This window comes from Zea mays, chromosome 2 (assembly GCF_902167145.1).
Source record: "Zea mays cultivar B73 chromosome 2, Zm-B73-REFERENCE-NAM-5.0, whole genome shotgun sequence".
Lineage (NCBI taxonomy): Eukaryota > Viridiplantae > Streptophyta > Magnoliopsida > Poales > Poaceae > Zea > Zea mays.
Window position 1 is genome coordinate 197,792,890 of NC_050097.1, and position 27,183 is coordinate 197,820,072.

Consider the following 27,183-nt stretch of genomic DNA (forward strand, 5'->3'; position numbering starts at 1 on the left):
CAGCCTGTTTTACTAGCCGGTATGGCACTAACCTAAATAGTAAAGAAAGCACCACAAACAATGCTGGTGTCCTGGGCTAAAATCTTCATGGTCCATATTGCAGCGATGTTTGGTGCGGCCCAGATAGGTACAGCGTGCCCTCGCTCGCTCGTGATGCCCCCGCCCGCCTCCCCCGCCGCGACAGCCGCTCCGCGTCCTCAACTCCTCATCGCGCGTCTGCCCCATCCTCGACGCCTCTTCCCCTCTTCCCATCGCCAACTCTCCCCCCGCACCAACACGCTAGGGTGCGCCTCTGCTCCTGCACGCCCTCCACCTTACGACGCGCACTACCATCTACACCGTGCCCGCCACGCCCGCTTCCCCCCGGCGCGATGATCTTGCCCAAGGTGAGCCCTACCCTGCGTCTGCATTGGACTCTAGCCTGCCGACCATGCGTACGTCGCACAGATCCGGATCGGTGGAGCTCGTAAGGGCCCAAGGTGAGCGAGGACGAGGTTAGGTCCACCGCCTCCTTCTCTTCCTTCGCCGGCTTCTACACGCTCCAGGCCTCGCCTTCCAACTGTGATAATCGCACCGTTACTGGTGCTCGACCCCGCGTCTGCATTGGACTCCGCCTCCCCACCATCCATGGTCGTCGTCGTGGGGCTCTGCTCATCGAGCTCTAGGTACGCACGAGGTGAGAAAAAGCCCTTCCCTCCCGTCTCGCCCACTCTAGATTCTTCGTACTTCTGCTCCGGGTCGGGTTGATGTCGTTGTCGAGCTGGGTGCACCACTGTGAGTGGCACAAGTAGCTTAGCCTGAGGTTTCTAGGGTTTTGGGTTGAGCACATGGGAGGCATCACTCCTCTGCTCAGGTGCAGCACATCTGCGCGACATAGTTCTTTGAGTTCAGGGAGGGTCTCTAGGCTGCAATAGAGTTGGGTGCTCAGCCCAAATCCATCAGTTCAGGTCTGAATTGCCTAAGGTTAGGATGTAGAAGTCAGGGGCCATTCGAAATTCCAATATACAATCAGAAAAGCAGAGAATGGGGAAAGTACCTGCTCTTCTCTGCCCCAGACTTAGACATGTCACCCTTCTCGAGGGCATATCTATCAGGCCTCAACCGTGAATCAGATGCCAACAGCTTCTTAGGTGCCGTGTCGAAGCTGTTTATTTTGTGTGCAAATTGTGTGTACTGATACTTGTCGCCCTGTGGGGCAGGAGCAACTCTCCAGATCTGCAGTCAATCAAGTATGACCAGTTCAGTGCATCAGTCATCCGCAAATATGTGAAAGAAAGTACGACCTCCTTCAGCTCCGTGCCTGGAAGCGGATCGCCTTCTTGGTCACATGGTTGGCAACTCAGGGACTTGTTCCACTTCCCTGTAATCATGATTTTGGGTTCTTCCGCTGCACTGTACACATACCCATCCACCTCGTAACGGCCAGCCCTGAAATGTTAGGGTAAATTGAGACAAGCCTAGACAAAGCAATAAACACTGGACTGAGAGAACTATAAGACAATAAAAAAACCCAAAATGTAGCCTGAATCCTTATGCTCTTTAATGTTTGTGTCAAGCCATAGAACCAAGGGACATAATCCTTTCGCTTTGGATGGCCCAGCTGGTAGACACGAATTAGATTCATCTACAATATAACAATCAATAAGGTTAGCACAAATATCACTTCACATGAGACATACTTCATGGCTTTGGATACCAGTTTCTCAGACCTGTAATTTTAAAAGTTATCTACCAATATTGGAACATTACTCATCTTCTCTAATAAAACTAACAATCACACATTCAGAAAGTAGATGGGTTGATTGTAGCAAATAGATGATAATGTCCAGTTACAAACATGCACCTATATATGCGGAAAAAGAGGTTCAGATTAATGGAAAAGATAAGAAAAGAGCCATGGCACTAGAAAGCACAAGCCTCATATGAATTCTCTGAAGCTCGCAATTTGTGAAGTAAGCAGCCAACTCCTTTTGGCGGGTCACCTCATCCCTCAATTCCTTTCTCTTGAGTTCCATCTTCAGACCAAGAATATACTCTCTCACTATCTCAATTAATTCTTTCACCTCATCAACTTCTCTCCGTGTAGTTCAAGAGTTGTCTTGTGAATCTAACCTGATCTTACACGTATACAAGACACGAGACGCACAGCGAAAAAACTAACCACTGTAAAGTACAGTTTCCAGCATCAGTTGGCGTCTGCATCATGGTTGTACTGCGGCTGATGTTAGTTTTCTGTGGCGGTGGAGGCGAAGTCATGGGCACAGGCTGCTGCCCTGCAGGCTGCGGTCTGCCAAAAACCAAGGAAATATATGAAGGAAATCAACAAGGAAATACCACTGCAACAGTTTGTTCAGAGAACTGCTCTTAAGATCTAAGATGAGGAGATGAAAATGCTGCAAGGACCAAAGAAAATTTCGCAGCAACTCCTAAAACATAGATACTCTTCTCACAAGCTTAGTTAGCAACTGGGAATCTGAGATAATTAAGTGGTTGAAAGGCAGAGTGCAGGTGCTGGCCCTCTGTGAAAGCACACGTGCTGGTGTTCTTTCCGGAATTGAAAGTTTTTTAAAACCCTTGAGCCGTCTCCAGGTTTTCTTTTGCTTACTAATTATTTGTTAATATACACTATACTAAATGAAAATGTAGCTGCAAGTTAATGACAATTTCTGTGGTGCATGAATAATCTTCAGGTACTTATCATATCTTATGAGACTTTCCGCATGCATTCTTCAAAATTTCAATCTATTCATGTATGCGTTTCTGAACTTTCGATGCTTCAATTCATTTGTGGGAATATGTTTGGTTTAATCTAGAAGACTGTTTGATCTTGCTTATATGCTTACTTGTGATCTTTCTTTTTCGCCAAGTGAATAGGACCTGCATCTCGGCATCTGCGCGACTGCGTTAAGATCGCACACCATGTCTGAGATTGTCAATCAAGGAAAACTGGTGTCTGATGAGATCATCATAAATCTGCTGTCAAGACGCCTGGAAGAGGGAGAAGAAAAGGGTGAATTGGGGTTCATCCTTGATGGCTTTCCTCGAACCATGAGACAAGCGGTAAGCTAATTATTTGACCTGACCATAAGTATGCAAAAACAAATACTTGCCTTTGATCAGGAAGCATTTTTCACTTGCTTTCGTTAACGAAATGGCTCGATCTGTGGTTTGGTGGTCAATGCCATGTTTTTTTATTACTGTCTTATGCTGGGAGCAAAATAGAAACAGAGAATAGCTTCAATTGATGCCTTTTAGAACGGATTCTGTAGAGCAACTCATGGATACTTTCTGCTTGTTTTAACAAACGTGGCATCGGGCGAGCTCTGGTGTAGGTAGAAGATGACCCAGATCGTGTTCGAGACCTTCAATACCCCAGCTATGTACGTCGCCATCCAGGCCGTGCTCTCTCTGTATGCCAGTGGCCGTACCACAGGTGAGCTGATTCCGTTCTCTGCTTAACAATTTCCAAATCTGATTTTCTCCTGCAGTCCGTAATCTCTAAAATCTGTGGCCTCTCTCAGATATCGTGCTCGACTCGGGAGATGGTGTGAGCCACACCGTCCCCATCTACGAGGGATACACCCTCCCCCACGCCATCCTTCGTCTTGACCTGGCCAGTCGCGACCTCACCGACTGCTCATCTGCGCTAGACTGTGTTTGTTCAAAAGATATTATTCAAATTTAACTGAAAGATTTTATTCGTTGCACAATTATTGTATTGCTTTGTTTGTTGAATATTATTTGCTTGGTGATGGGCTGCTGTTGCTGCTAGCAGGATTGAGAACGGATGGGCTGCAATCTATTGTTGGTGCCTCGTATCAGAGAGGGAGACAAGGGTGCACCTGTTCACAATCTTGAGGTGAGAATACCGAAACTGTCTAAGAGACTTCTCGAGGTGAGAATACTGAAACTCTCTTAATTAGAGGTGTGTAGTAATTACACAATAACATTATCAATCTTAATTATTTATCTGATTCCTAGCCATTGTTGCCGCCTCAGCCCACGCTCGACCACCGCCACCGCTACTTCAAGCAGTTAGCTTAGCTGTGGGGTAAAATGATTGGTTAGCGATCTTTTCTACTTTTATATACTGTCTACATAGTACACAGTAGATCCAAGCCATGTACAACTGCAATTTGGTTCCTGAAATCTGAAATGTGTGATCCTGTGCCATGCAACAACAGTTGGTTCACTCAAAATGTGTGGTTCTGTACTTGGATACCACTTGGTTCACTCCAAATGTGTGTTCTCGTTTTTAGTCTAAATGTTTGTAGCAACCCAGTTTTATTCTAAATGTTTGTAGAAGTTAGTCTTGGTTCTGGACTTGGATATCAATTGGTTCTTGTCTTGGACAGCTGAAATTGTCACCTACTACTATGACTCATGTTTAACCGTGGCCTGCATTTTGGAAAGCAAGTTCTGGTCTTAGCACTGATACTGGTGTTCTCTGATCATGCTTGTTAACAAGTTCTGTTAACTTTGCGAATGTTTATATCATGTTATTTTGCCCAAAAGTTAGATATCATGTATGGAATCACTTACTTCATTACCATCTGTGGAGACAATGACATAGTTACAGGCAGATACTTGTTGTAGTGCTCTCTTTACAATTTCTGTGTACTATATGCTGTATTCTCAGGTAGTCTGGCTGAACGGCTACCCCAGTGGAAGAGATGACCGCGCAGTGCAGTGCAACACCGCGTTGGTGGATGATCGATCGTCCAGTTGTATGTGACTAAAACGCCATGCCCTGTGCATTAGAGAAGATAGAGAATCGCCATGCCCTGTACAAGACAGTGAGCCAAATTCTTGTTCATTTTGCACTATGATACAGATTGATTCATTAGGCCCTAGGTTGGAGGTTGTGATTGATGAGTTGGGAAGGGATTACTTGATTGGTGGTGTACAATTCTTGGACAGGATACAGGTTCCAGTTTTTGGTCCATTAGTTTAGGAATTGTTTCATTTACATGTATATTCAGTACACTCGTATAATGGAAACAGGCAAATCTCTATCTCATTCTTTGGTTATCGTATTATTATACGGTTCCGTTGCAACGCACGGGCACCCACCTAGTATATATTATCTCTACTACTAATTAAGTGCCTAATGTAGGCGTCCATATCTCTGGATGGTGCACGGTTCTGCCATCGAGCCCGTACGCGATCTCAACATGTAAGGTTGCCACGCCGATCTGCCCCTTCCTCCACCCCACGCCGATCCAGGATCTCCGCCATCAACACCCGCCTCCATCTACGGAAGGTGGCCGAGGACGCATACGCGATATCAGCATGGAAGATGCTGAGGAGGATCCCCGCCCTCCTCCATCAACGGAAGGTTGCCGAGGATCCCCGCCATCAACGGCCTCCTCCATCCCGGGCAGGCAACACCGGCGAGTCCCCCATTCCATACCTGGCGGGATCCTGGATCGCGTGGGGAGATGACTCCAGTGTGGGCGCCGCAGGTGACACCATGCCCCCGCTCCCCACCCCTGCTCGCGATGCCCTCGTTGTCATGCCCGCGCCCGCCTCCCCGCCGTGACAGCCGCCCTCGTGTCCTCATCACGCGCCCGCCCCATCCTCGGCACCTCTTCCCTCTCCCCGTCGCCACCTCTCCTCCCGCTCCCGGATTCATCACCTCTCCCCCCCTCCGACGGTGACCTCCCGCGCATCACCTCCCAGCCCTTCGACTCCGACGACTTTGGCGATGCCACAGCCGATGGCGCCACTCCATCGGCCCCACCTCCTCAAGGGGTGACCTAAGAACACCACCACCATGCCCGCCGTGTGGCACCGCCTCCAAACCCTACGCCTCACTCCACCGTGCCGCCGCATCGTCGTCCCCGGCCTCCGCCCACGCCGCGCCCTGTACACGGCGGTGGTCGCGTTCCAGCACACGTTGCCCCTCCTCTCATCTCCAGGCAAGCCCCCGTCCCTCAGATCTGGGTTCATCTCTGCCGAGGAGCTCGACACCGTGGTGCGCTCGCTCGACCTGCGCACTACCTAAAGACGCTACCTGAAGACGCATTATACTGCTATTGTCTCCCTCGTCGTTGCCTCGTGGGTCACAGTGCTCCTCCACTCCCTCGTCAGCCACAATGACAGCCAACGAGGTATAGCATATACCTGTATCTCGCCCCTACCATTTCTCTATTTGTCTTGAAAAGATGGAAAGGAGAGGGGGCAGGGGCGGATCTATGATTTGAGGGAGATGGTGTCATCATCATTTAATTGTAGTAGTTTTTTTGACAAATTAATAGCAATAGTAGCTCTTTGGAAAACATCAAAATTGGGTAAAAAATGATATATCAATGTTACGTAAAAAATAGAAATCCAAGAAATTTAGATTAATTTGTCGTATAGATAATCAAATTACCATGACTCGAAAACTCCAGCCTCCAAGCAAACATCAAAATTGAGATATGAAAGCAACCTTAAAGATAACTGACATTGTTATAAAATTTTATTTAAATATAGGCTAGCAGTCTATATTTTAATTCTTTTTTCTTCACATGGGAGCATAGTTATCATAATCTCATAAAAACATTTTACTATTGCGATCTTCCATCTTCTGAAATCGATCTATCACATATTGTTCACGATTGTATAACTAGAAAGGTTGGCTCAACAAAGCAAATGATACAATCATCCATAAAATTATTACGAATACAATTACATAGTATTGTCTTCATAATTTTTATTGCCGAAAAGCATCTGTCCACATATGCAGTGGCAACTGGCAGAACAAGAACTTTGTGAAGAATCGCTCCATCGCAAATGGATTTGGGGATCCCGATGAGGATTAGGAAAAAGGGATTTTCGCCTGAACGCTGGTCGTGGACCGCTCTAGCTTACTACTCCCTCCGTTTTATTTTAGTTGTCGCTGGATAGTGCAAAATTAAATTATTCAGCAACAACTAAAAAGAAACGAAGGGAGTATTTTTTTTGTTGGTTACTTGGTTATTCGCTTGGCCAACGGCTGCGACATAGACGTGTAGATGAGAACAGGAAAGGCAAGGGTTGTGAGATTTCGTGAGAGTAGGCAGACGTGATAGGAAGATAATTAAATAATGAGCTATTTGAGGCTATCGGATGGGCTACCTGTGGCCTCCTACGGCTGTCTTCTAATGGACCTTGTTAGAAAATAATTAAATAATGGGCTGATGCATGTGGTTAATGGTGTCACAGTTTTTTTATTGATGGTTTCCCTAATAATCAAATCTTATGACGTACACACATGATAGAAATAAACCATTGGTGTCATAAGGCACCACAACCAACACTATAGATCCGCCCCTGAGAGGGGGAGGATGTAAGTGAAAGGGAAATGTGCCCTTGGGCCATTTCTAAGTATTTTGGTGATTGAGTGCCAACACAAGTGCTTAAATGTGAATCTATGCCCATGGATGGACAAAGTACAAATCAAGGTTAAAGGTATGTTTCTCAGGCTTAGTACATTGTTTTATAGACTAATGTATTGTGTCTAAGTGCTGGAAACAGGAAAAATCGGATCGGAAATGAGTTGGCTCGAGCAGCCAAGAACCTGCCCAGTCTGGGAGCACCGGACTGTCCGGTGGTGCACCGGACAGTGTCCGGTGGTGCACCGGACAGTGTCCGGTGCGCCAGACTGACTTGGGCGAACTAGCCGCTCTCGAGAATTTACCGGCGACGTACGGCTATAATTCACCGGACTGTCCGGTGAGCCAACGGTCGGTTGGGCCAACGGTCGGCCGCGCGATCTGCGCGGGACACGTGGCCGAGCCAACGGCTAGAAGGGGGCACCGGACTGTCCGGTGTGCACCGGACATGTCCGGTGCGCCAACGGCTCCAAGGCCGCCAACGGTCGGCTTCGCTATTTAAGGAAGGAAATCGGGCACCGGACAGTGTTCGGTGTGCACCGGACTGTCCGGTGCGCCAAACGACAGAAGGCAAGAATGGCCTTCCAGATTTGCTCTCAACGGCTCCTAGCTGCCTTGGGGCTATAAAAGGGACCCCTAGGCGCATGGAGGGATACACCAAGCAACCTTAGAGCATTCTTGATCATCCACACTCAGTCTTTGCGCATTCGTTTGTCATTCTCAGTGATTCGAGCTCCGTTCTAGTGAGAACTTTGAGATAGTCTTTTGAGCTCGATTCTTGGCCGTGTGTGTGCACATTTTGCTGTGGATTTGTGTGTGTTGCTTCCCTCCCTTACTCCGTGCTTCTTTGTGAACTTTAAGTGTAAGGGCGAGAGACTCCAATTTGTGGAGATTCCTCGCAAGTGGGATAAAGATAAGCAAAGCAAAACATCGTGGTATTCAAGTGGGTCTTTGGACTGCTTGAGAGGGGTTGATTGCAACCCTCGTCCGCTGGGACGCCACAACGTGGAGTAGGCAAGCGTTGGTCTTGGCCGAACCACGGGATAACCACCGTGTCATCTCTGTGATTGATCCTTGTTGGTTGTTGTGTTTTGTTGAGGATTCCGATCTAGCCACTTGGAAATTATTGTGCTAACGATTAACCAAGTTTTGTGGCTTAAGATTTTGAAGTGTTACAGGATCACCTATTCACCCCCCTCTAGGTGCTCTCAATTGGTATCAGAGCCGTTCTCTTCAAGAAAGGGACTAACCGCCCGAAGAGATGGATCCTAAGGGCAAGGGGATGGTGATCAACGACAAGGAGAAGGAGACCTTCGTCAACGAGCCCAATGATGACAAGCCCACCGACTCAGGCTCTGTCACACCCGGGTTTTAGGGGCACCAAGACCCGGGCGCGAACATAATCACCAGGTGTGCTGGGACCAAGTCTCACACATATGATGAATCATGGCACAGGATTGAATGTCACATCTTTACTATATAATCGGAGTTTTGTACAAAATAAATAAATAATTACATTATAAGGAGACAACGGTCCAGCAACCCAAAGTTGACTGGGAGACGACAGCCTAGACCTCTCACGAACTCGCCACAGCATCCTCCAAGCGCCTCATCCTGCGGTACCTGTTCTTGACCTGTGGGGGGGGGTGTGAGACAGCAAGAGTGAGCTCACATACGTTCATCGCTCAACAAGTTGTGGGGAATAATGTGTATGAACTCGCCAAAGGTGGGAGCTCATGTGAAGTGTAAGGCTTACCAAAGAGGATGGTTGAAGCTGAGCATTGCTTTTAAAGTTGGTCAAAATTTTATTAGCAATTACTAAGTATAAGTAAATACCAACCCAATTAAATAGTAGAACAGAAGTAACAACATCACCTGCAATGCAATGCATATGACAAATTGAATTTAAGTTCCATAAATTAATCATCAGAGAGTCCTGAGCTGCTCATGACCGTGAGCTCGGCTAGTATACTAGTTTTACACTCTGCAGAGGTGGTACCCTTTACCCACAAGTCATGTTACCCATCTGCCAAGGGATCGCGACTTCCCATACACCTCTACCGAGGAGGCGAGGCAGGGTAACACTACGAGGCCTTTACAAAGTTCCACTAGCTTCAGAAAACCCGCTACAGTTTATAGGAAGCTCCAATGCAGGGTTCTTGTCTGACCGCCATCGCAGCAAAATCATCCAAGGACCTCCCTACACTGACCACTCCCCTACTGCCCTTGCCCCTTTCGGGTAAGGTAGTCCTCCACTAGCTTTCCTAATTAGTCAGCCAAGGGCGTCCCATTAAACCCTTGTGGTGGCACGTGGTTCTCAAGTTAAGCTCTATGTTCCAATTAACATTAATGATCTTGACATGAATAGTAAATAACAACGGATAACAAAAGTATAATCATGAATAATGTATCTTTATACCCAAAACCACATAAAGCACTAGCAAGTACTACCCAAAAAGTTCAGTGGTAAACAAGGTATAAAGATAGACAAACTAGGGTAACCTATTGGGTCCCATCAAAATTAACCTATGCAGATCATTATGATTAATTAGAACATGAGTGGGTAAAAAGAAGTGATCAAGGGCACAACTTGCCTGACACTTGAGATTCCAGTTACCAGGGTGATTCTTCAAATCCTCGAAACCTCACCGCTAGTCATAGCAATACAAACAAACATGGTATAGATAAAATTAACATCACACCAAACATAAGTACAAACTGAATAATAATAATCTACGCGTTGCTACGAGATCGCGGGATCGATAACTACTAAGATCAGAGTCATGGTTAAGGAGTTATAATTTTACAGAGGATTTATGTGATTAAGATATAAAACTATATTATAAATTGATTAGTATAAATCTTATGAGACGTTATTCTATAAATAATTATCTCAATTTAAATCTAAGTCATAAATCATATAATGATAAGCAGTTTATGCAGGCTAACCAACATCAGTTAAATAAAGACCTAATTATAAAAGAATGAGACATGATATAGTAAATGTTGCTAATGCGTAGTAAATATTTGTACGAGACTAACACAACTTAAACGGGTCAAATCGGAATCATAGATTTTAAGTTATGAATTTCTAATGATTTTATGTGTTTTGTACAAGATTAAATAGGATATAAATTTTAATGTGACTTTCATGTGAAAACAGTGATACTAAATGATGAACAATAATATTACAAAATTATAGAGATTAAAATAAACTCATTTGGACTTAATATGAATTTTATATGATTTAAACAAGTTTTAATAATTATTTTTACATAAAAATCATTTTATAAATGATTTTACAAGTTTTATTCACTGACTGGACTGGACACTAATTTCAGAGAAGTTCAGGGGTCTAACGCATAAAAGTCCTAAGACTCAGAATCAAGCCAGATGGACGGCGGGTTGATTCCTAAAAACTTTAAGGGCCTCTCTGCAAAATCGTTCGGTCGAAGGGGTATTTGCAAACCTCAGCCATTGGATCACCAGCCGAGGGCACGGATTAGATCTGGAGTGCACCGAAAACGATATGCAATCCTGGCTGTCAGACCAAACATCGACGGCGCAGACACAATTAAGGCGTGGTCTGATCTACACCGCACATCCACCAATCTGTGGACACGATCCGATCCCACGAAAAGGTACTCCTAAACTAATCTCTACCGTTGAACAAGAATCGGACGACCCTGAGGTAATCTTCCCCCGAGATCTAATCTTACCCCTCCGTTTAACATCCGACGGCTTAGCTTCCCTCGACGCATCGGCATGGATGGATTCGATCTTAACCGTTGACATCAAATTCTACGGACAGAGAGCCATCTTCCTCGTTACAGCGCTGGGCGACGGTGCCATGCCCCCATGCGGCAAAGCTCGCCGGAGTGCAGGCAACCCGAGGCACCGACGCACAAAATCGAGTCTGTTTGGGTGCTACGCGTAATGAGGGCGAAATCGAGTTTAGTGGAAGGCTTCTTACCGAGGTTTGGCACACAGGTGAAGCCGGTCGCGATGCCCAGTGGGATCATGGTTGTGCGCTGTCGACGGCGAGCACTCAGGCCGGAGCAGGTGGCCATCTTCGCCCGAAGACATCACGACGAGCATCGATACGATCTCGTACTCTCCCCCGTCCGGCAGCCGAACTCCGAACGTCAAGGATAGCGTTCGTCCACGGCACTAGGCGGTCCGCGGCGGCGCTGGGTCTTCGGCACGATATTATAGTGAGCCAGATGTGTCTCCCCATCAGGGAAGGCCACGGACACAACCCTAGGAGCGAGTTGAATCACCCCGGGGCCAAGGTCGCGCTTCGAACGGCAACAGGGACATGGTCCCCTGGCGGCGGCGCTTCCTCAATCTCTCTCTCCCGGCGTTCTTTCTCTCTGCGAATCAGGTGGGTTAATGGAGGGCTTCCTGATGAACCGGCTCGGGGAGTGGAATACGGGGGAGGAAAGGGGCCTGCGCACGCACCATATGGACTAGCGAGTCCGCGCCGAGGGAGAAGAAGTCGGGATAGTGGTTGGAACGGCGCCCGCGAAGCGTGCGGAGCTCGCGGCGGGTTCGTGCGGTCGCGAGGGAGAGGAAAGCGCTGACAAGGGGGTCCCACATGTGAGTGGAACGGCGGAGCAAAGCAGGCGCGCGCGGGTGGGATCCGACCAGGGGCCCCACATGGAAGTGATCGACCGCGTGGGAGGAGAGGTGGGCTGCGTAGGGCTATGAAGCAAATGGGCCGAAATGGAGATCAGGGCCCAGTTAGGGTTTTAATCTTTTTTCCATTTTATTTTCTATTTTCTTTTCTCCATTTCCAAGTTAAATTTGAATTCAAATTTAAATTCAAACTTCTATGGCTCACCACTTCTACTTATATTTGTGAAATTAGGGATATTAATTCTGAATATATTTATTTATATATATATTATTTATATACTTTTTTTATATCCCTTCTTTTTTTCCAAACTCTAATTTCCATTTAGGGTTTGATCCAACCTTTAGAATTATTATCTCATTGTTATTATCCTTATTATTTTATTTAATGTGCAAACATATAAAACTCCAACATGATGCATATTCTTTTTATTTAGTATATTTATTGTTAGCCAAGGATAATTCCATGATTTGAAATATGCAAATATGAGAATAATAACACAAGTGGTCAATTGAACCCTTTATATTTCTCAATTCTTGGACATTTCACTACTCTTGCAATTTGGGTATTACAGGCTCGGGCCACAAAAGAAAAGACGGGAGGAAGAAGAAGACAAGGCGCATCAAGGAAATTGTCTACTACGACAACGACGAATCTTCCTCCTCCCAAAAGGACGACGACGACCACGATAGACGAAAGACGGTTAACTCAAACTTTTCTTTCGATTATTCGCGCATCCTGCATAGTTCAAATGCTCAATTGCTCCCCATTCCACTTGGCAAGCCCCCTCACTTTGATGGAGAGGACTACGGATTTTGGAGCCACAAAATGCGTACTCACCTGTTTTCTCTCCATCCAAGCATTTGGGAGATTGTGGAAAGTGGAATGAAATTTGATAGCTCGGATAGCCCTGTGTTTATTAATGAACAGATTCATAAAAATGCACAAGCTACTACTGTGTTGCTAGCCTCTTTGTGCAGGGACGAGTATCACAAGGTGAGCGGCTTGGACAATGCCAAGCAGATCTGGGACACCCTCAAGATCTCTCATGAGGGAAACGATGTCACCTTACTCACCAAAATGGAGTTGGTGGAAGGCGAGCTTGGACGGTTCGCGATGATAAGGGGCGAGGAGCCGACACAAACATACAACCGGCTCAAGACCCTTATCAACAAAATAAGGAGCTACGGGAGCACGCGATGGACGGACCACGACGTCGTCCGCCTAATGCTAAGGTCATTTATCGTTCTTGATCCTCATTTGGTGAACAATATTCGTGAAAATCCCAGGTACACCAAGATGTCGCCCGAAGAAGTTCTTGGGAAATTCGTTAGCGGGCGAATGATGATCAAGGAGGCGAGGTACGTGGACGACGTCTTGAATGGTCCGATCAACGAGCCGCAACCCCTTGTTCTCAAGGCAACACGAAGCAAGGAGGCGCTACCTAGCAAGGTGGCACAGATTGAGGCGGCCGGACTTAATGATGAAGAGATGGCTCTCATCATCAAAAGATTCAAGACGGTGCTTAAAGGTCGCAAGGGACAACCAAGCAAGACCAAAGCCAAGGGGAAGCGCTCATGCTTCAAATGCGGTAAGCTTGGTCATTTTATTGCTAACTGTCCCGACAATGATAGTGATCAGGATCAAGGGAACAAGAGGGAGAAAAAGAAGAACTATAAGAAGGCAAAGGGCGAGGCTCATCTTGGCAAGGAGTGGGATTCGGACTGCTCCTCGTCCGACTCCGACAATGAGGGACTCGCCGCCACTGCCTTCAACAAGTCATCCCTCTTCCCCAACGAGCGTCACACTTGCCTCATGGCAAGGGAGAAGAAAGTAAGCACTCCTAATACTAGTACTTATGCTTCTTCAAGTGAGGATGAGTCTAGTGATGATGATGAGATAGATTACTCATGCTTATTCAAGGGATTAGATAGAACTAAGGTAGACAAAATTAATGAATTGATTGATGCCTTGAATGATAGGAATATACTGTTAGAAAAGCAAGAGGATTTGTTGTATGAAGAACATGATAAATTTGTAGAAGCTCAGAAATCTCTTGCTCTAGAAATTAAGAGGAATGAAATGCTCTCTAGTGAATTATCTTCTTGTCATAAAACTATTGCTAAGCTAAAAAGTTTTAATGATGATTTAAATGCTAAACTAGAAGTAGCTAGTAAATCTAATTCTTGTGTAGAAATTGTTGAAACTTGTAATAGGTGTAAAGATTTTGACATTGATGCTTGTAGTGATCATTTAGTTTCAATCTCTAAATTAAATGAGGAATTAGCTAGTCTTAATGCCCAACTTAAGACTAGCAAGAATGAATTTGACAAGCTAAAATTTGCAAGGGATGCCTACACGATTGGTAGACACCCCTCAATTAAGGATGGACTTGGCTACAAGAGGGAATCCAAGAACTTGACAAGCCATAAGGCCCCCATCTCCGCCAAGGAGAAAGGAAAGGCCCCTATGGCTAGTAGTGTGCAAAAGAACCATGCTTTTATGTACCATGATAGGAGACAATCTAGAAATGCTTATAGGAGTTGTAATGCATATAATGCCTTTGATTCTCATGCCATGTTTGCTTCTAGTTCTTCTTATGTGCATGATAGAAATGTTGGTAGGAGAAATGCTGTTCATAATTTGCCTAGGAGAAATGTTGTTAATGTTCCTAGGAAAGTAAATGAACCTTCTACAATATATCATGCTTTAAATGCTTCTTTTGCTATTTGTAGAAAGGATAGGAAGATAGTTGCTAGAAAATTAGGGGCAAGATGCAAGGGAGACAAAACTTGCATTTGGGTCCCTAAGGATATTTGTGCTAACCTTGCAGGACCCAACATGAGTTGGGTACCTAAGACCCAAGCCTAAATTTGCCTTGCAGGTTTATGCATCCGGGGGTTCAAGCTGGATTATTGACAGCGGATGCACAAACCATATGACGGGGGAGAAGAAGATGTTCACCTCCTACGTCAAAAACAAAGATTCCCAAGATTCAATAATATTCGGTGATGGGAATCAAGGCAAGGTAAAAGGGTTAGGTAAAATTGCAACCTCAAATGAGCACTCTATCTCTAATGTGTTTTTAGTAGAGTCTCTTGGATATAATTTGCTATCTGTTAGTCAATTATGCAATATGGGGTATAACTGTTTGTTTACAAATGTAGATGTGTCTGTCTTTAGAAGATGTGATGGTTCACTAGCTTTTAAGGGTGTACTAGACGGCAAGCTTTACCTAGTTGATTTTGCAAAAGAAGAGGCCGGTCTAGATGCATGCTTAATGGCTAAGACTTGCATGGGCTGGTTGTGGCATCGCCGCTTAGCACATGTGGGGATGAAGAACCTCCACAAGCTTTTAAAGGGAGAACATGTGATAGGTTTAACCAATGTTCATTTCGAAAAAGATAGACCTTGTGCAGCTTGTCAAGCAGGGAAACAAGTGGGAGGCTCTCATCACACCAAAAATGTGATGACAACATCAAGACCCCTGGAGCTGCTACATATGGACCTCTTCGGACCCGTCGCCTATCTGAGCATAGGAGGAAGTAAGTATGGTCTAGTTATTGTTGATGACTTTTCCCACTTCACTTGGGTGTTCTTTTTGCAGGATAAGTCTGAAACCCAAGGGACCCTCAAGCGCTTCCTAAGGAGAGCTCAAAATGAGTTTGAGCTCAAGGTGAAGAAGATAAGGAGCGACAATGGGTCCGAATTCAAGAACCTTCAAGTGGAAGAGTTCCTTGAGGAGGAGGGGATCAAGCACGAGTTCTCCGCTCCCTACACACCTCAGCAAAATGGTGTGGTAGAGAGGAAGAACAGGACGCTCATAGATATGGCGAGGACTATGCTTGGAGAATTCAAGACCCCCGAGTGCTTTTGGTCGGAAGCCGTGAACACGGCTTGCCACGCCATCAACAGGGTCTACCTTCACCGCCTCCTCAAGAAGACTTCGTATGAGCTACTAACCGGTAACAAACCCAATGTATCTTACTTTCGTGTATTTGGGAGCAGGTGCTACATTCTAGTGAAGAAGGGTAGAAATTCTAAATTTGCTCCCAAAGCTGTAGAAGGGTTTTTGTTAGGTTATGACTCAAATACAAAGGCGTATAGAGTCTTCAACAAATCATCGGGTTTGGTTGAAGTCTCTAGCGACGTTGTATTTGATGAGACTAATGGCTCTCCAAGAGAGAAAGTTGTTGATTGTAATGATGTAGATGAAGAAGATGTTCCGACGGCCGCTATACGAACCATGGCGATTGGAGAAGTGCGGCCACAGGAACAAGATGAACGAGATCAACCTTCTTCCTCAACAACGGTGCATCCCCCAACTCAAGACGATGAACAGGTTCATCAAAAGAAGGCGTGTGATCAAGGGGGAGCACAAGATGATCACGTGATGGAGGAAGAAGCGCAACCGGCACCTCCAACCCAAGTTCGAGCGGTGATTCAAAGGGATCATCCCGTCGACCAAATTCTGGGTGATATTAGCAAGGGAGTAACTACTCGATCTCGATTAGTTAATTTTTGTGAGCATTACTCCTTTGTCTCTTCTATTGAGCCTTTCAGGGTAGAAGAGGCCTTGCTAGATCCGGACTGGGTGTTGGCCATGCAGGAGGAACTCAACAACTTCAAGCGCAATGAAGTTTGGACACTGGTGCCTCGTCCTAAGCAAAATGTTGTGGGAACCAAGTGGGTGTTTCGCAACAAACAAGACGAGCACGGAGTGGTGACGAGGAACAAGGCTCGACTTGTGGCAAAAGGTTATGCCTAAGTCGCAGGTTTGGACTTTGAGGAGACTTTTGCTCCTGTGGCTAGGCTAGAGTCCATTCGTATCTTGCTAGCATATGCCGCTCACCATTCTTTCAGGTTGTACCAAATGGATGTGAAGAGCGCTTTCCTCAATGGACCGATCAAGGAGGAGGTGTACGTGGAGCAACCTCCTGGCTTCGAGGATGAACGGTACCCCGACCACGTGTGTAAGCTCTCTAAGGCGCTCTATGGACTTAAGCAAGCCCCAAGAGCATGGTATGAATGCCTTAGAGACTTCTTAATTGCTAATGCTTTCAAGGTTGGGAAAGCCGATCCAACTCTTTTTACTAAGACTTGCGACGGTGATCTTTTTGTGTGCCAAATTTATGTCGATGACATAATATTTGGTTCTACTAACCAAAAGTCTTGTGAAGAGTTTAGCAGGGTTATGATGCAGAAATTCGAGATGTCAATGATGGGCGAGTTGAACTACTTCCTTGGGTTTCAAGTGAAGCAACTCAAGGACGGCACCTTCATCTCCCAAACAAAGTACACGCAAGACTTGCTAAAGCGGTTTGGGATGAAGGATGCCAAGCCCGCAAAGACTCCGATGGGAACCGTCGGACACACTGACCTCAACAAAGGAGGTAAGTCCGTTGATCAAAAAGCATACCGGTCCATGATAGGTTCTTTGCTTTATTTATGTGCTAGTAGACCGGATATTATGCTTAGCGTATGCATGTGTGCTAGATTTTAATCCGATCCTAAGGAGTGTCACTTAGTGGCAGTGAAGCGAATTCTTAGATATTTAGTCGCTACGCCTTGCTTCGGGATCTGGTATCCTAAGGGGTCTAACTTTGACTTAATTGGATATTCAGATTCCGACTATGCTGGATGTAAGGTCGATAGGAAGAGTACATCGGGGACGTGCCAATTCTTAGGAAGGTCCCTGGTGTCGTGGAACTCTAAGAAACAAACTTCTGTTGCCCTATCCACCGCTGAGGCCGAGTATGTTGCCACAGGACAGTGTTGCGCGCAACTACTTTGGATGAGGCAAACCCTCCGGGACTTTGGCTACAATCTGAGCAAAGTCCCACTCCTATGTGATAATGAGAGTGCCATCCGCATGGCGGAAAATCCTGTTGAACACAGCCGCACAAAGCACATTGACATCCGGCATCACTTTCTGAGAGACCACCAACAAAAGGGAGATATCGAAGTGTTTCATGTTAGCACCGAGAACCAGCTAGCCGATATCTTTACCAAGCCTCTAGATGAGAAGACCTTTTGCAGGCTGCGTAGTGAGCTAAATGTCTTAGATTCGCGGAACTTGGATTGAATTGTAGCATACATGTGTTTATGCCTTTGATCATGTTCATTCTGCATTGTGTTGCTTATTATGGTGCTCAAGTTGTACAAGCACTCCCCGGACCTCACAAGTCCTTGTGCCAGTAATGCACATATTTAGGGGGAGATGTGTTACAACTTGACCCTTTGAGACTAACCGTTTGCTTGAGTTTGATTGTTTTAGTCTCAAAGGAGGTTTGAAAGGGAAAGGTGGACTTGGACCGTGAAAGACTTCCACTGCACTCCGATGAGAGGGTAACTTATTCCAAGTTCATCTTTAAACTCTTATTGCCTATTTGCTCTTAATTGAAGATTTTGGTGAAGCAATGGGGTTAAAGGGCCAAGATTGATCCCGTTTTGGTGCTTGAAGCCAAAGGGGGAGAAAATAAAGGCCAAAGCGATAAATGGATCAGCTACCACTTAAGAGATTTTGAAAATAGTAGAATAGAGTTTTTTGTTTTGTCAAAACTCTTTTATTGTCTCTCTTGTCAAAAGTTGGCTTCTTGTGGGGAGAAATATTGATTATGGGAAAAAGGGGGAGTTTTTGAAATCTTGAATCAAATACTCTTGGAATGACTCTCTTTATGCCTTAACATGTGTGTTTGACTTAGAGATAGAAATTTGAGGTTGGTTCGCAAAAACAAACCAAGTGGTGGCAAAGGATGATCCATATATGCCAAAATTGAATCAAAATAAATTTGAGTTTTATTTGAAGTGATATTGCACTTGTTCTAGTTGCTTTATGTTGTGTTGGCATAAATCACCAAAAAGGGGGAGATTGAAAGGGAAATGTGCCCTTGGGCCATTTCTAAGTATTTTGGTGATTGAGTGCCAACACAAGTGCTTAAATGTGAATCTATGCCCATGGATGGACAAAGTACAAATCAAGGTTAAAGGTATGTTTCTCAGGCTTAGTACATTGTTTTATGGACTAATGTATTGTGTCTAAGTGCTGGAAACAGGAAAAATCGGATCGGAAATGAGTTGGCTCGAGCAGCCAAGAACCTGCCCAGTCTGGGAGCACCGGATTGTCCGGTGGTGCACCGGACAGTGTCTGGTGCGCCAGACTGACTTGGGCGAACTAGCCGCTCTCGGGAATTTACCGGCGACGTACGGCTATAATTCACCGGACTGTCCGGTGAGCCAACGGTCGGCCGGGCCAACGGTCGGCCGCGCGATCTGCGCGGGACACGTGGCCGAGCCAACGGCTAGAAGGGGGCACCGGACTGTCCGGTGTGCACCGGACATGTCCGGTGCGCCAACGGCTCCAAGGCCGCCAACGGTCGGCTTCGCTATTTAAGGAAGGAAATCGGGCACCGGACAGTGTCCGGTGTGCACCGGACTGTCCGGTGCGCCAAACGACAGAAGGCAAGAATGGCCTTCCAGATTTGCTCTCAACGGCTCCTAGCTGTCTTGGGGCTATAAAAGGGACCCCTAGGCGCATGGAGGGATACACCAAGCAACCTTAGAGCATTCTTGATCATCCACACTCAGTCTTTGCGCATTCGTTTGTCATTCTCAGTGATTCGAGCTCCGTTCTAGTGAGAACTTTGAGATAGTCTTTTGAGCTCGATTCTTGGCCGTGTGTGTGCACATTTTGCTGTGGATTTGTGTGTGTTGCTTCCCTCCCTTACTCCGTGCTTCTTTGTGAACTTTAAGTGTAAGGGCGAGAGACTCCAATTTGTGGAGATTCCTCGCAAGTGGGATAAAGATAAGCAAAGCAAAACATCGTGGTATTCAAGTGGGTCTTTGGACCGCTTGAGAGGGGTTGATTGCAACCCTCGTCCGCTGGGACGCCACAACGTGGAGTAGGCAAGCGTTGGTCTTGGCCGAACCACGGGATAACCACCGTGTCATCTCTGTGATTGATCCTTGTTGGTTGTTGTGTTTTGTTGAGGATTCCGATCTAGCCACTTGGAAATTATTGTGCTAACGATTAACCAAGTTTTGTGGCTTAAGATTTTGAAGTGTTACAGGATCACCTATTCACCCCCCCTCTGGGTGCTCTCAGTAAGTACTACCGGCGAGAAGCGGACACCGACGGAACAACGTCGGTCAGCTATTGGTGTTTCCCTCGTGGACGTCAATGTAGATATCGCCACTGGATCTTGTGCAGATGGAGCTCGTGCCGCCGTTGTTGTCTCCGTGCCGTGGTCTTCGCGTGGTTTCTTTCCAAGCCATCGAGACGAGGATTTTTTCTATGCTGGGATGAGGTGGGAACTGCTGGGGTTAAGACCTGAGTTGGCGTAAATGAACACAGTTATTTTGTGGGTTAGGTTTTCATCCAAGTGAGTTTGATCCATATGGTTTTGATCCCAATCCAGACCATTCTAGGCCCCAAACGAACAAGGCATGGGGAAGTTGCCTCTCTCATCCATCCATGTGGGGTATGGTGTAGTGGGGGGTTGGAGGTGTTTGTCAGTTGTCACCCCATAATCCACTATGGGGTGGAGGGAGGGTTACGTGGTACCATAGAAGATGGTCTGAGCACGTTTTGGAATGGCTCTCGTGTCGGGTGAAGTCTCCATGCTGACATGCTCCATAATCTAAAATGGCTCTCAGCGTCGATTTGCATGATAATCCATTTCAGCTATCAAACTCGATGTTTTTCCAAAAATCCAACTGGTTCCTCCAAACATGTACTGCGTACATGGTTGCCCCTGCTCAAGGCTGCAATTCTGTTTTGTCCTTGTTTTTTACTCTCTATCCTAAGATATTAGTCATCTTAATATTTTAATAGATTCATACAGTATTTAATGTATGTGTTTTATAAAACCGGCTGTTTAGACTGCTGCAACGGTAATCTATAGAAATAAAAATCCTATAAAAACAGTAGAAATCGGTACAAATTAAATCTAAGCAAATATGCTGAATCTCAACGTGAAAACGATTGCTATATATAGTATCTAATATACTGTGAAAGTACAAAAGGAATAGAAAAAATCGTTATTTTATATATAATGATTACAGTAAAACCGACAGGTAGGCTAGTACAAAATTAACCACACATATTTCCCTGCTTTCTCCATCAACGATCTCTTCCAGACAACCCCTATCAGTGAGTACATCTGCGTCCCCCCTTAACTTCAATTTCCTAAAATTGTTGTGTTTCTTCTCATGATGATTTTACAGGTACCTTGTTGATTTTAAGTTCCATTGCAAAGAGGAAGGATGCTCGATTTAGCCTTTGTATACATGTTGATAGGATGATCGTTAATATATATATGTTGTTAAATGTGATTCATTGGCACTAGTTTTTGGTTCGCATGATATTGGGCCTATTTGTTTCGGCTTCTAGCCAGATTCTGAGATTCTGGCCGTGAGAATCGACTTCTGGTAGCAAAACGTTTCGATTCTCAGTACGCCCATGTGAGAACGTGAATAACACCTAAATCGACGTAAATATAGAATCCAACGAGTCTTCGCGACGAGAGGAGTCCACCACCTCCTAAACTCTAAACCATACGGACCTCCTTATCTGCCTCTACATGTAAGCCTCATGATGTCCAGATTCTCGTGACAACTAGATTATCTAGGAATCTGGATTCTTAGAAATGCTCTTTAGAAAAAAAAATATGTACAAAATAGGCCCTTGTTCTTGCAGACCTGATCATTTTACGTATACTCCATTATTCTGAACGCGCGCCGGACTTGATTATTGCCTGTCATCTTGTCAAGATTATTACGACGACGATATGGCTGCAACTGTAATAGTATATCGTTAACAACGCATAGTTATATGTATATATGCGCAGACATAAAAATCCGGAGAAGATCATATCACATTGCATCTAGCCGGTCAGATTCAGGTACCCGGTTCCGTTTCCACGGCGGACATGGAATTCGGCCATCCACTCCATCTTTGAACCGGGAATATAATATATTCAGGAACTGGATGAAGGTTGTGACAGTGACAGAGATCGGTTCCCGGACAAGCAGGGGGTTCCATGGCCTTGAGCTGTCAGATCAGTTTCTTTGCCGTGGGATTATTGGTGACACCCACACCGCAATGGCGCGTGACGTCCACTCCCCACTCCCCACCGCGAACATGGTGGATTGGATGGATGCTCGGAATAATATAGCTAGCGTGCCATGGCCGCCCGTAGTTGCCGGAGCTCCGATGCTTCATGCTGCCTCCCACACCCATGAACGTGCAGTTGGACTGAAGGGACATGCCGCGCGCTGCGTGTGCGTGGTTTTGTTCCTTTCTGGTCTCTTCATGCATGGAGCATTTCTGAGAATCTGGAGGAAATGGGGACTGGGTTCCGCCGTGGTCACTCGGTCGTCAGCTATAGTATTTTATGCGTGCTGTTAATAAACACCGGCTGTTCCTTCCTGTTTTCGGGCCCGGCCTGATCCTGTGATCCATCGGTGGTCGGTGGAAGAACCTCTGTACTTGTGCATTGCTGACTGCTGAGCCTGAGGACTGCTCATTCGTCGGCAGAATTTGGGCACCTAGTTTCGATCGATCCTCTAGCTAGGGTGAGCCTTTCGAGAGTCTTGAGATGCTTGCTACTAGCGTATCTATCAGGATCCAGGAAGAGAAATGAGGCATGTGGTTCTCTGCTTCCACTCTCACCTGACTCACTAGTAGTAGTACTATTACCCACTAAGGACTAGTTTGGGGTCACAAAACCGAAGAAGATTGAAGGGGCTAAAGCCTCCTCCTTATTTAATTTTAAATAAGAAGGTGATTTCATCTCCTTCAATTCCCTCCGAATTGTAGACTTGCAAACTAGCTCCCCCCCAAATTGCTCATAAATCACTAAGCTGGCGCTGCCCTCCCGGAATCAGGCACAGTGGCCATTAATTATTTGTTACAGAAGAGCAAACACACAAGCTTGCATTGATGGGCAGCTAATATTCTAATTGTTTGCTGACGACGACTAATAAGGGGTACATCACTGACAAAAGAAGGTAACTCTACTCGTTTCATGGCTAATTAACTAACACCGTATCAAGCCTAGAACAATGTAGTAGACGATGAGCACGGGCAACGACGCCAGCGTCCCGAAGATAACCCTGCAAAGTTTTTCAGCTGTCTCAGTTCGTTGCTGATGATGGTTTTCAGCCAAGTCACCGATCGAGCCAGAGCATGCTTAAAACAGACAGACAAACAAACAAACAAACTATATATACTCACGCCGTGCTCAGCACCTCCGGGTGCAGGCCGTACTCCCTGGCGAACACGAACGTGGTGATGGACTGGGGGAGCGCGGCCTGCATGACGGCGAGGCGCAGGACGTCGCCGCGGAGGCCGAGAGCCACGGCCCCGGCGGCGGTGGCGGCCGGCCCGGCCACGAACCGCAGCGCCATGCCGAGCACGGTTGGCCAGGCGCCGCACACGATGACCTTCTCCTGCAGCGCCATGAACAGCCCTGCCGCCACAGCACCATCAATCAACGCAATATAGTAGATGTAGATATAGAGTCAGTGTTGTTGGCTGTACTGTTCTTTCTTATATAGGACGCGGTCGCTGCTAGTTCCGTACGTACCCATGCTAAACATGGAGAGGCCAACGCCTGTCTTGGACATGACGAGCACGGAGCCCTCGATGATGCTCGGCGTCTCGATGTGCCACCTGCGTCGACATGGTCGCGCACTGATCAACAAACAACACATACTAACCAAAACTCAGGGAGCTTTCATGGGCCCTGTGCGGAAACTTATATGAAGACCCTTTTATCCTATATATATAATAACTATATGCATATATATATATAGTTATAAACATATATTTCGATGGCCCGATGGTAAACACAATTAGCTAGCTCTTGCAATTGTATACACATAAGTGTATGTGCGAATGTCGATCGTTAGTGGCGTGTCCCGACGTTTGCAGTCCTGTTCGGTCCTTTGACGACGTATAATGACGACACTATTAGGGTTCCTGTACGGTCGCCCAGCTCGATCCCTGCCCTGACCTTGCTGCTCAAGTGCAGGACCAGCTAGCGTTGTGGAAACTAAAATCTGAGCCGGCCGGGTGCCCAAGTGCGCCCATATGCATGGAAAAAATGTTTGACGAATGCAGAATTTATGTGGCAAGTGGCACTGCGCGGTACGCAGCAACACCAGTACTTGACTAACAACAGCTAGCATGCCTCTAGAGTCCAGTGGCGTGTGGCTGTAACAGAGCTCAGGGAGAGACAGAGGCTAGTGCCGTTCCTGAACAGGACTAAGCAGAGCGGAAAAGAACGGCTCCTGAAGAGAGAACTGATCGAGCAACGGAAAAGAACGGCAGAGCCGAGCTTAACTGCTTTGTCTGCAGTGCACCAGACAGACATTCCACCAACTTTATGCCAAAGCCAAAGTGGCTCCCCGGAAAGAAAGAGGGAGAGGAGACGACGGCGATGGCTTGACTGAGGCAGGGATGGGCCAGGAAAGAAAGAGGAGTTGACGACGGCGGTGGCGCGACTGATCGGAGGGGAAGACAAGGTCAGAGACTCGAAGGGGTTGGGGCTAGGGCGACGGGGTCACTAGACAAGAGAGAGGAATAAGAGATATCTAAATAATAATTTCTCTGTTCTAAAATATAGTTCTTTTTAGCCTTTTTCTTTTTCTGGTTCACATTTGAATGGATGACAATAAATATAGAAATACATGCAAACTATATTCATTAGTTAACTAATCGATGTATGTTTAGTCTAAAACGAATTATATTTTGGGAAAGAGATAATATTGTTTATTAGATTTAATTAGATTTAAGTGATTAAATTTAAGTGAGTAAGAGAAAAATGATTATTCAGCGATCTGAATCATTGATTTTAATGATATATTAAGTTTAAGTGCAATTTGTTCGTTGGATTTAGTAGAGGTTATGAGTGTGGGGCGTGATATTATAAAATTTAAACATGTGGATTAATAGAAGTATAGATATGCATGACTGCACTATATCATTCAGAGTATAATATGCTCTAGACATTTCACTGGTAGATTCAATGTATGCTAAAGTTAAACAATAAAAGTTAGTTTGGAAACTCAAACCTCCTTCGGAATTAAAGAGAAATTAGTTTATTTCTACCTCAATCCCCTCCAACTCCGAAGGGGATTTAAGGTTCCCAAAGTAGCCCTAAGGCGGATGCTTAATGATCAATCATCGATGTGCTTTAATTCCATATTGTTTTTTGGTAGTGTTGTACTGTCGTTCCGCTAACAAGCTAGAAGGCATTTTCCCACTTTGGCCGGTTTAATTGGTGGTGCGGCATCCACTACACTGCACGGCGAATATCATTCGCTGTTTTCTTTCAGATTTCAACCTTGTTTGGAGCGGACTAGCTGCTAGTACAAGGGTAAACAAAGTTAGTTGCCCAAGAAAGTAAAGCTAGTGGTCTAATAGGTCTCCACAAATTTTAGGTCGATTTTGTTCCTATAAATTTGAAAAAAAAGAAGTCTTCGACATCCACCACAAACAATGAACTGGGGGAGCCTAGCTAGATTTCAATGGAAATGGCAGGAAGTTCTTTTAATTTAGAGCAGTGAGCACTGAGCAGTCCCATGCACGTTACGTCACAGCGCAAATGATGCATGGAACGGGTCGTAGGTGTGTCCGTGTGTGTGCCTGCGTAAATGACGCGAACCTGTTGGTGACGCAAGCCCACGAGACGCCAAGAATGCCCGCGTAGACGTTCGGGTTCCTCGCCACCTTCTTCCAGACCGCTGTGACCAGCGGCCATAACGACTGAGCCGCCGTCGTCCCGCCACCCGAGCCGCCGCCGCCGCTTTCGTCAGCGTCACCTGCAGCTTCCTCCGCGACGACGGCCAGCTTGCCGGCGCGCCTGGCCTCCAACGCGAGCAGCAAAGCGGGGAAGTAGACGATGATCTGCACCACGGAGATCTGCACGATGAGATCGCGCGCCCACTTGCCGTACATGGCGTCCAGGAGCGGCACGCCCACGACGAGCGTGTTGTTGAGCGTGGCGAGCGAGAACCCCGTGATGCACCACGACAGGGCTCTGTCCTTGCCCTTGCCGCCGCCGCCACGGCGCGCGGACGCGGACGCTGCTGCGGTGGCCCAGGCAGCGAGAGCGAGCGCGACGGCAAGCTTGGACAGCGCGTCAGCGGCCAGGACCCGGTAGCTGAGCGCGAAGGGGTCGATGCGCGCGGCGAAGTCGAAGGCGAAGAAGGGCACGGCGAAGTAGGCCACGAGGCGGTTCACGGCATCGCACTGGTCCGGCGAGAACAGCTTCCACCACCGCACCGAGCCGTAACCGAGCCCCAGCGCGAAGTAGAGCGGCGCCATGGCCGCCACCACCTTGTACACGTCGCCCCACCCTATCATCGTCGTCCCACGACTACGTAGACCTACCCCCCGGGCTCCCCGCCCGCACCGGTATGGACGTATGGTGCTGGAGTATCTCGGCCTCACAAGTAAGCTGCAGTCTGTTAGTGGGGCGTCAGGTGCCGCCGTTCGCTTGTGTTTATATAGAGGAGAGGGAGAAAAGCTGAGGCGGTGAGATAGCTAAAGAAGCTAGAAATCAGATGTCTGGCCATTAAGGTTCCGTTTGAAACCTCTAAAACTAATAGTTAACTATTAAAAATTAGTTATTAGGTTCCAAACACTATCAATTAATATTGTAGCTAATTATTAGCCTAACAATTCACTATAGTAAAAAAGGAAACGTTCGACGGCCACGTTATGTCCGACGGCCCCCTAGGCAATCGTCGGACATAAGGTTATGTCCGACGGTCAAGTGCTGCCGTCGAAAATAATAATAAACAGCCGACGCCTGTCAGACTAGCCGTCGGACATAAGCTTATGTCCGACGGCCCGTCTGACAGCCGTCGGACATAACCCTATATCCGACGGCCTCCTAGGGCACCGTCGGAAATAAGGAATTTTAACCGACGCCCCGAGCCCGCATCGTTTCATTCTACCGCGCGCAGCCCATGCAGCCAAGTCGCCGCCGCCGCCACCGTAGCCGTCTCGTCGCCGTGACTCCGCCGCCGCCGCTGCAAGGTTGCTCCACCACCGCCCAAGCACAGCCCGTGCCCGACGACCTCCCATCCCGCCCCGACGCGCAGCCCGAGCACGACGCCACCGACGCCACCGGAGCCGCCCCGACGTAGCCCGCGGCCGTCGGAGCCTCTGCCCCCGTC

The 27,183-nt window shown here is 46.7% G+C and overlaps 2 protein-coding genes across 2 annotated transcripts; one reads left to right on the top strand and one right to left on the bottom strand.

The window, feature by feature from the left end:
* Window positions 1–3,338: 3,338 nt before the first annotated feature.
* On the top strand, window positions 3,339–4,486 carry LOC118476407 (actin-85C-like). The gene is made up of 2 exons (XM_035965432.1): window positions 3,339–3,433; window positions 3,522–4,486. The coding sequence occupies exons 1-2, from the start codon at window positions 3,340–3,342 to the stop codon at window positions 3,683–3,685; spliced, it is 258 nt and encodes an 85-aa protein (XP_035821325.1). The 5' UTR covers window position 3,339; the 3' UTR covers window positions 3,686–4,486.
* Window positions 4,487–22,870: 18,384 nt separating this feature from the next.
* LOC100273056 (uncharacterized) lies at window positions 22,871–26,465 on the bottom strand. The gene is made up of 4 exons (NM_001147505.1): window positions 25,665–26,465; window positions 23,583–23,668; window positions 23,231–23,465; window positions 22,871–23,109 (listed from the first exon to the last, which is right to left on the bottom strand). The coding sequence occupies exons 1-4, from the start codon at window positions 26,363–26,365 to the stop codon at window positions 23,034–23,036; spliced, it is 1,098 nt and encodes a 365-aa protein (NP_001140977.1). The 5' UTR covers window positions 26,366–26,465; the 3' UTR covers window positions 22,871–23,033.
* Between the last annotated feature and the right edge of the window lie 718 nt (window positions 26,466–27,183).

Excerpts from the sequence above, each read along its gene's own strand:
- LOC100273056 (NM_001147505.1), bottom strand. The coding sequence starts at position 26,365 with ATGATAGGGTGGGGCGACGTGTACAAGGTGGTGGCGGCCATGGCGCCG. Across the intron at positions 23,669-25,664 it reads TGGGCTTGCGTCACCAACAG|GTGGCACATCGAGACGCCGA; the intron begins GTTCGCGTCATT and ends ATGTCGACGCAG. Across the intron at positions 23,466-23,582 it reads CCTCTCCATGTTTAGCATGG|GGCTGTTCATGGCGCTGCAG; the intron begins GTACGTACGGAA and ends CTGTGGCGGCAG.
- LOC118476407 (XM_035965432.1), top strand. The coding sequence starts at position 3,340 with ATGACCCAGATCGTGTTCGAGACCTTCAATACCCCAGCTATGTACGTC. Across the intron at positions 3,434-3,521 it reads TGCCAGTGGCCGTACCACAG|ATATCGTGCTCGACTCGGGA; the intron begins GTGAGCTGATTC and ends GGCCTCTCTCAG.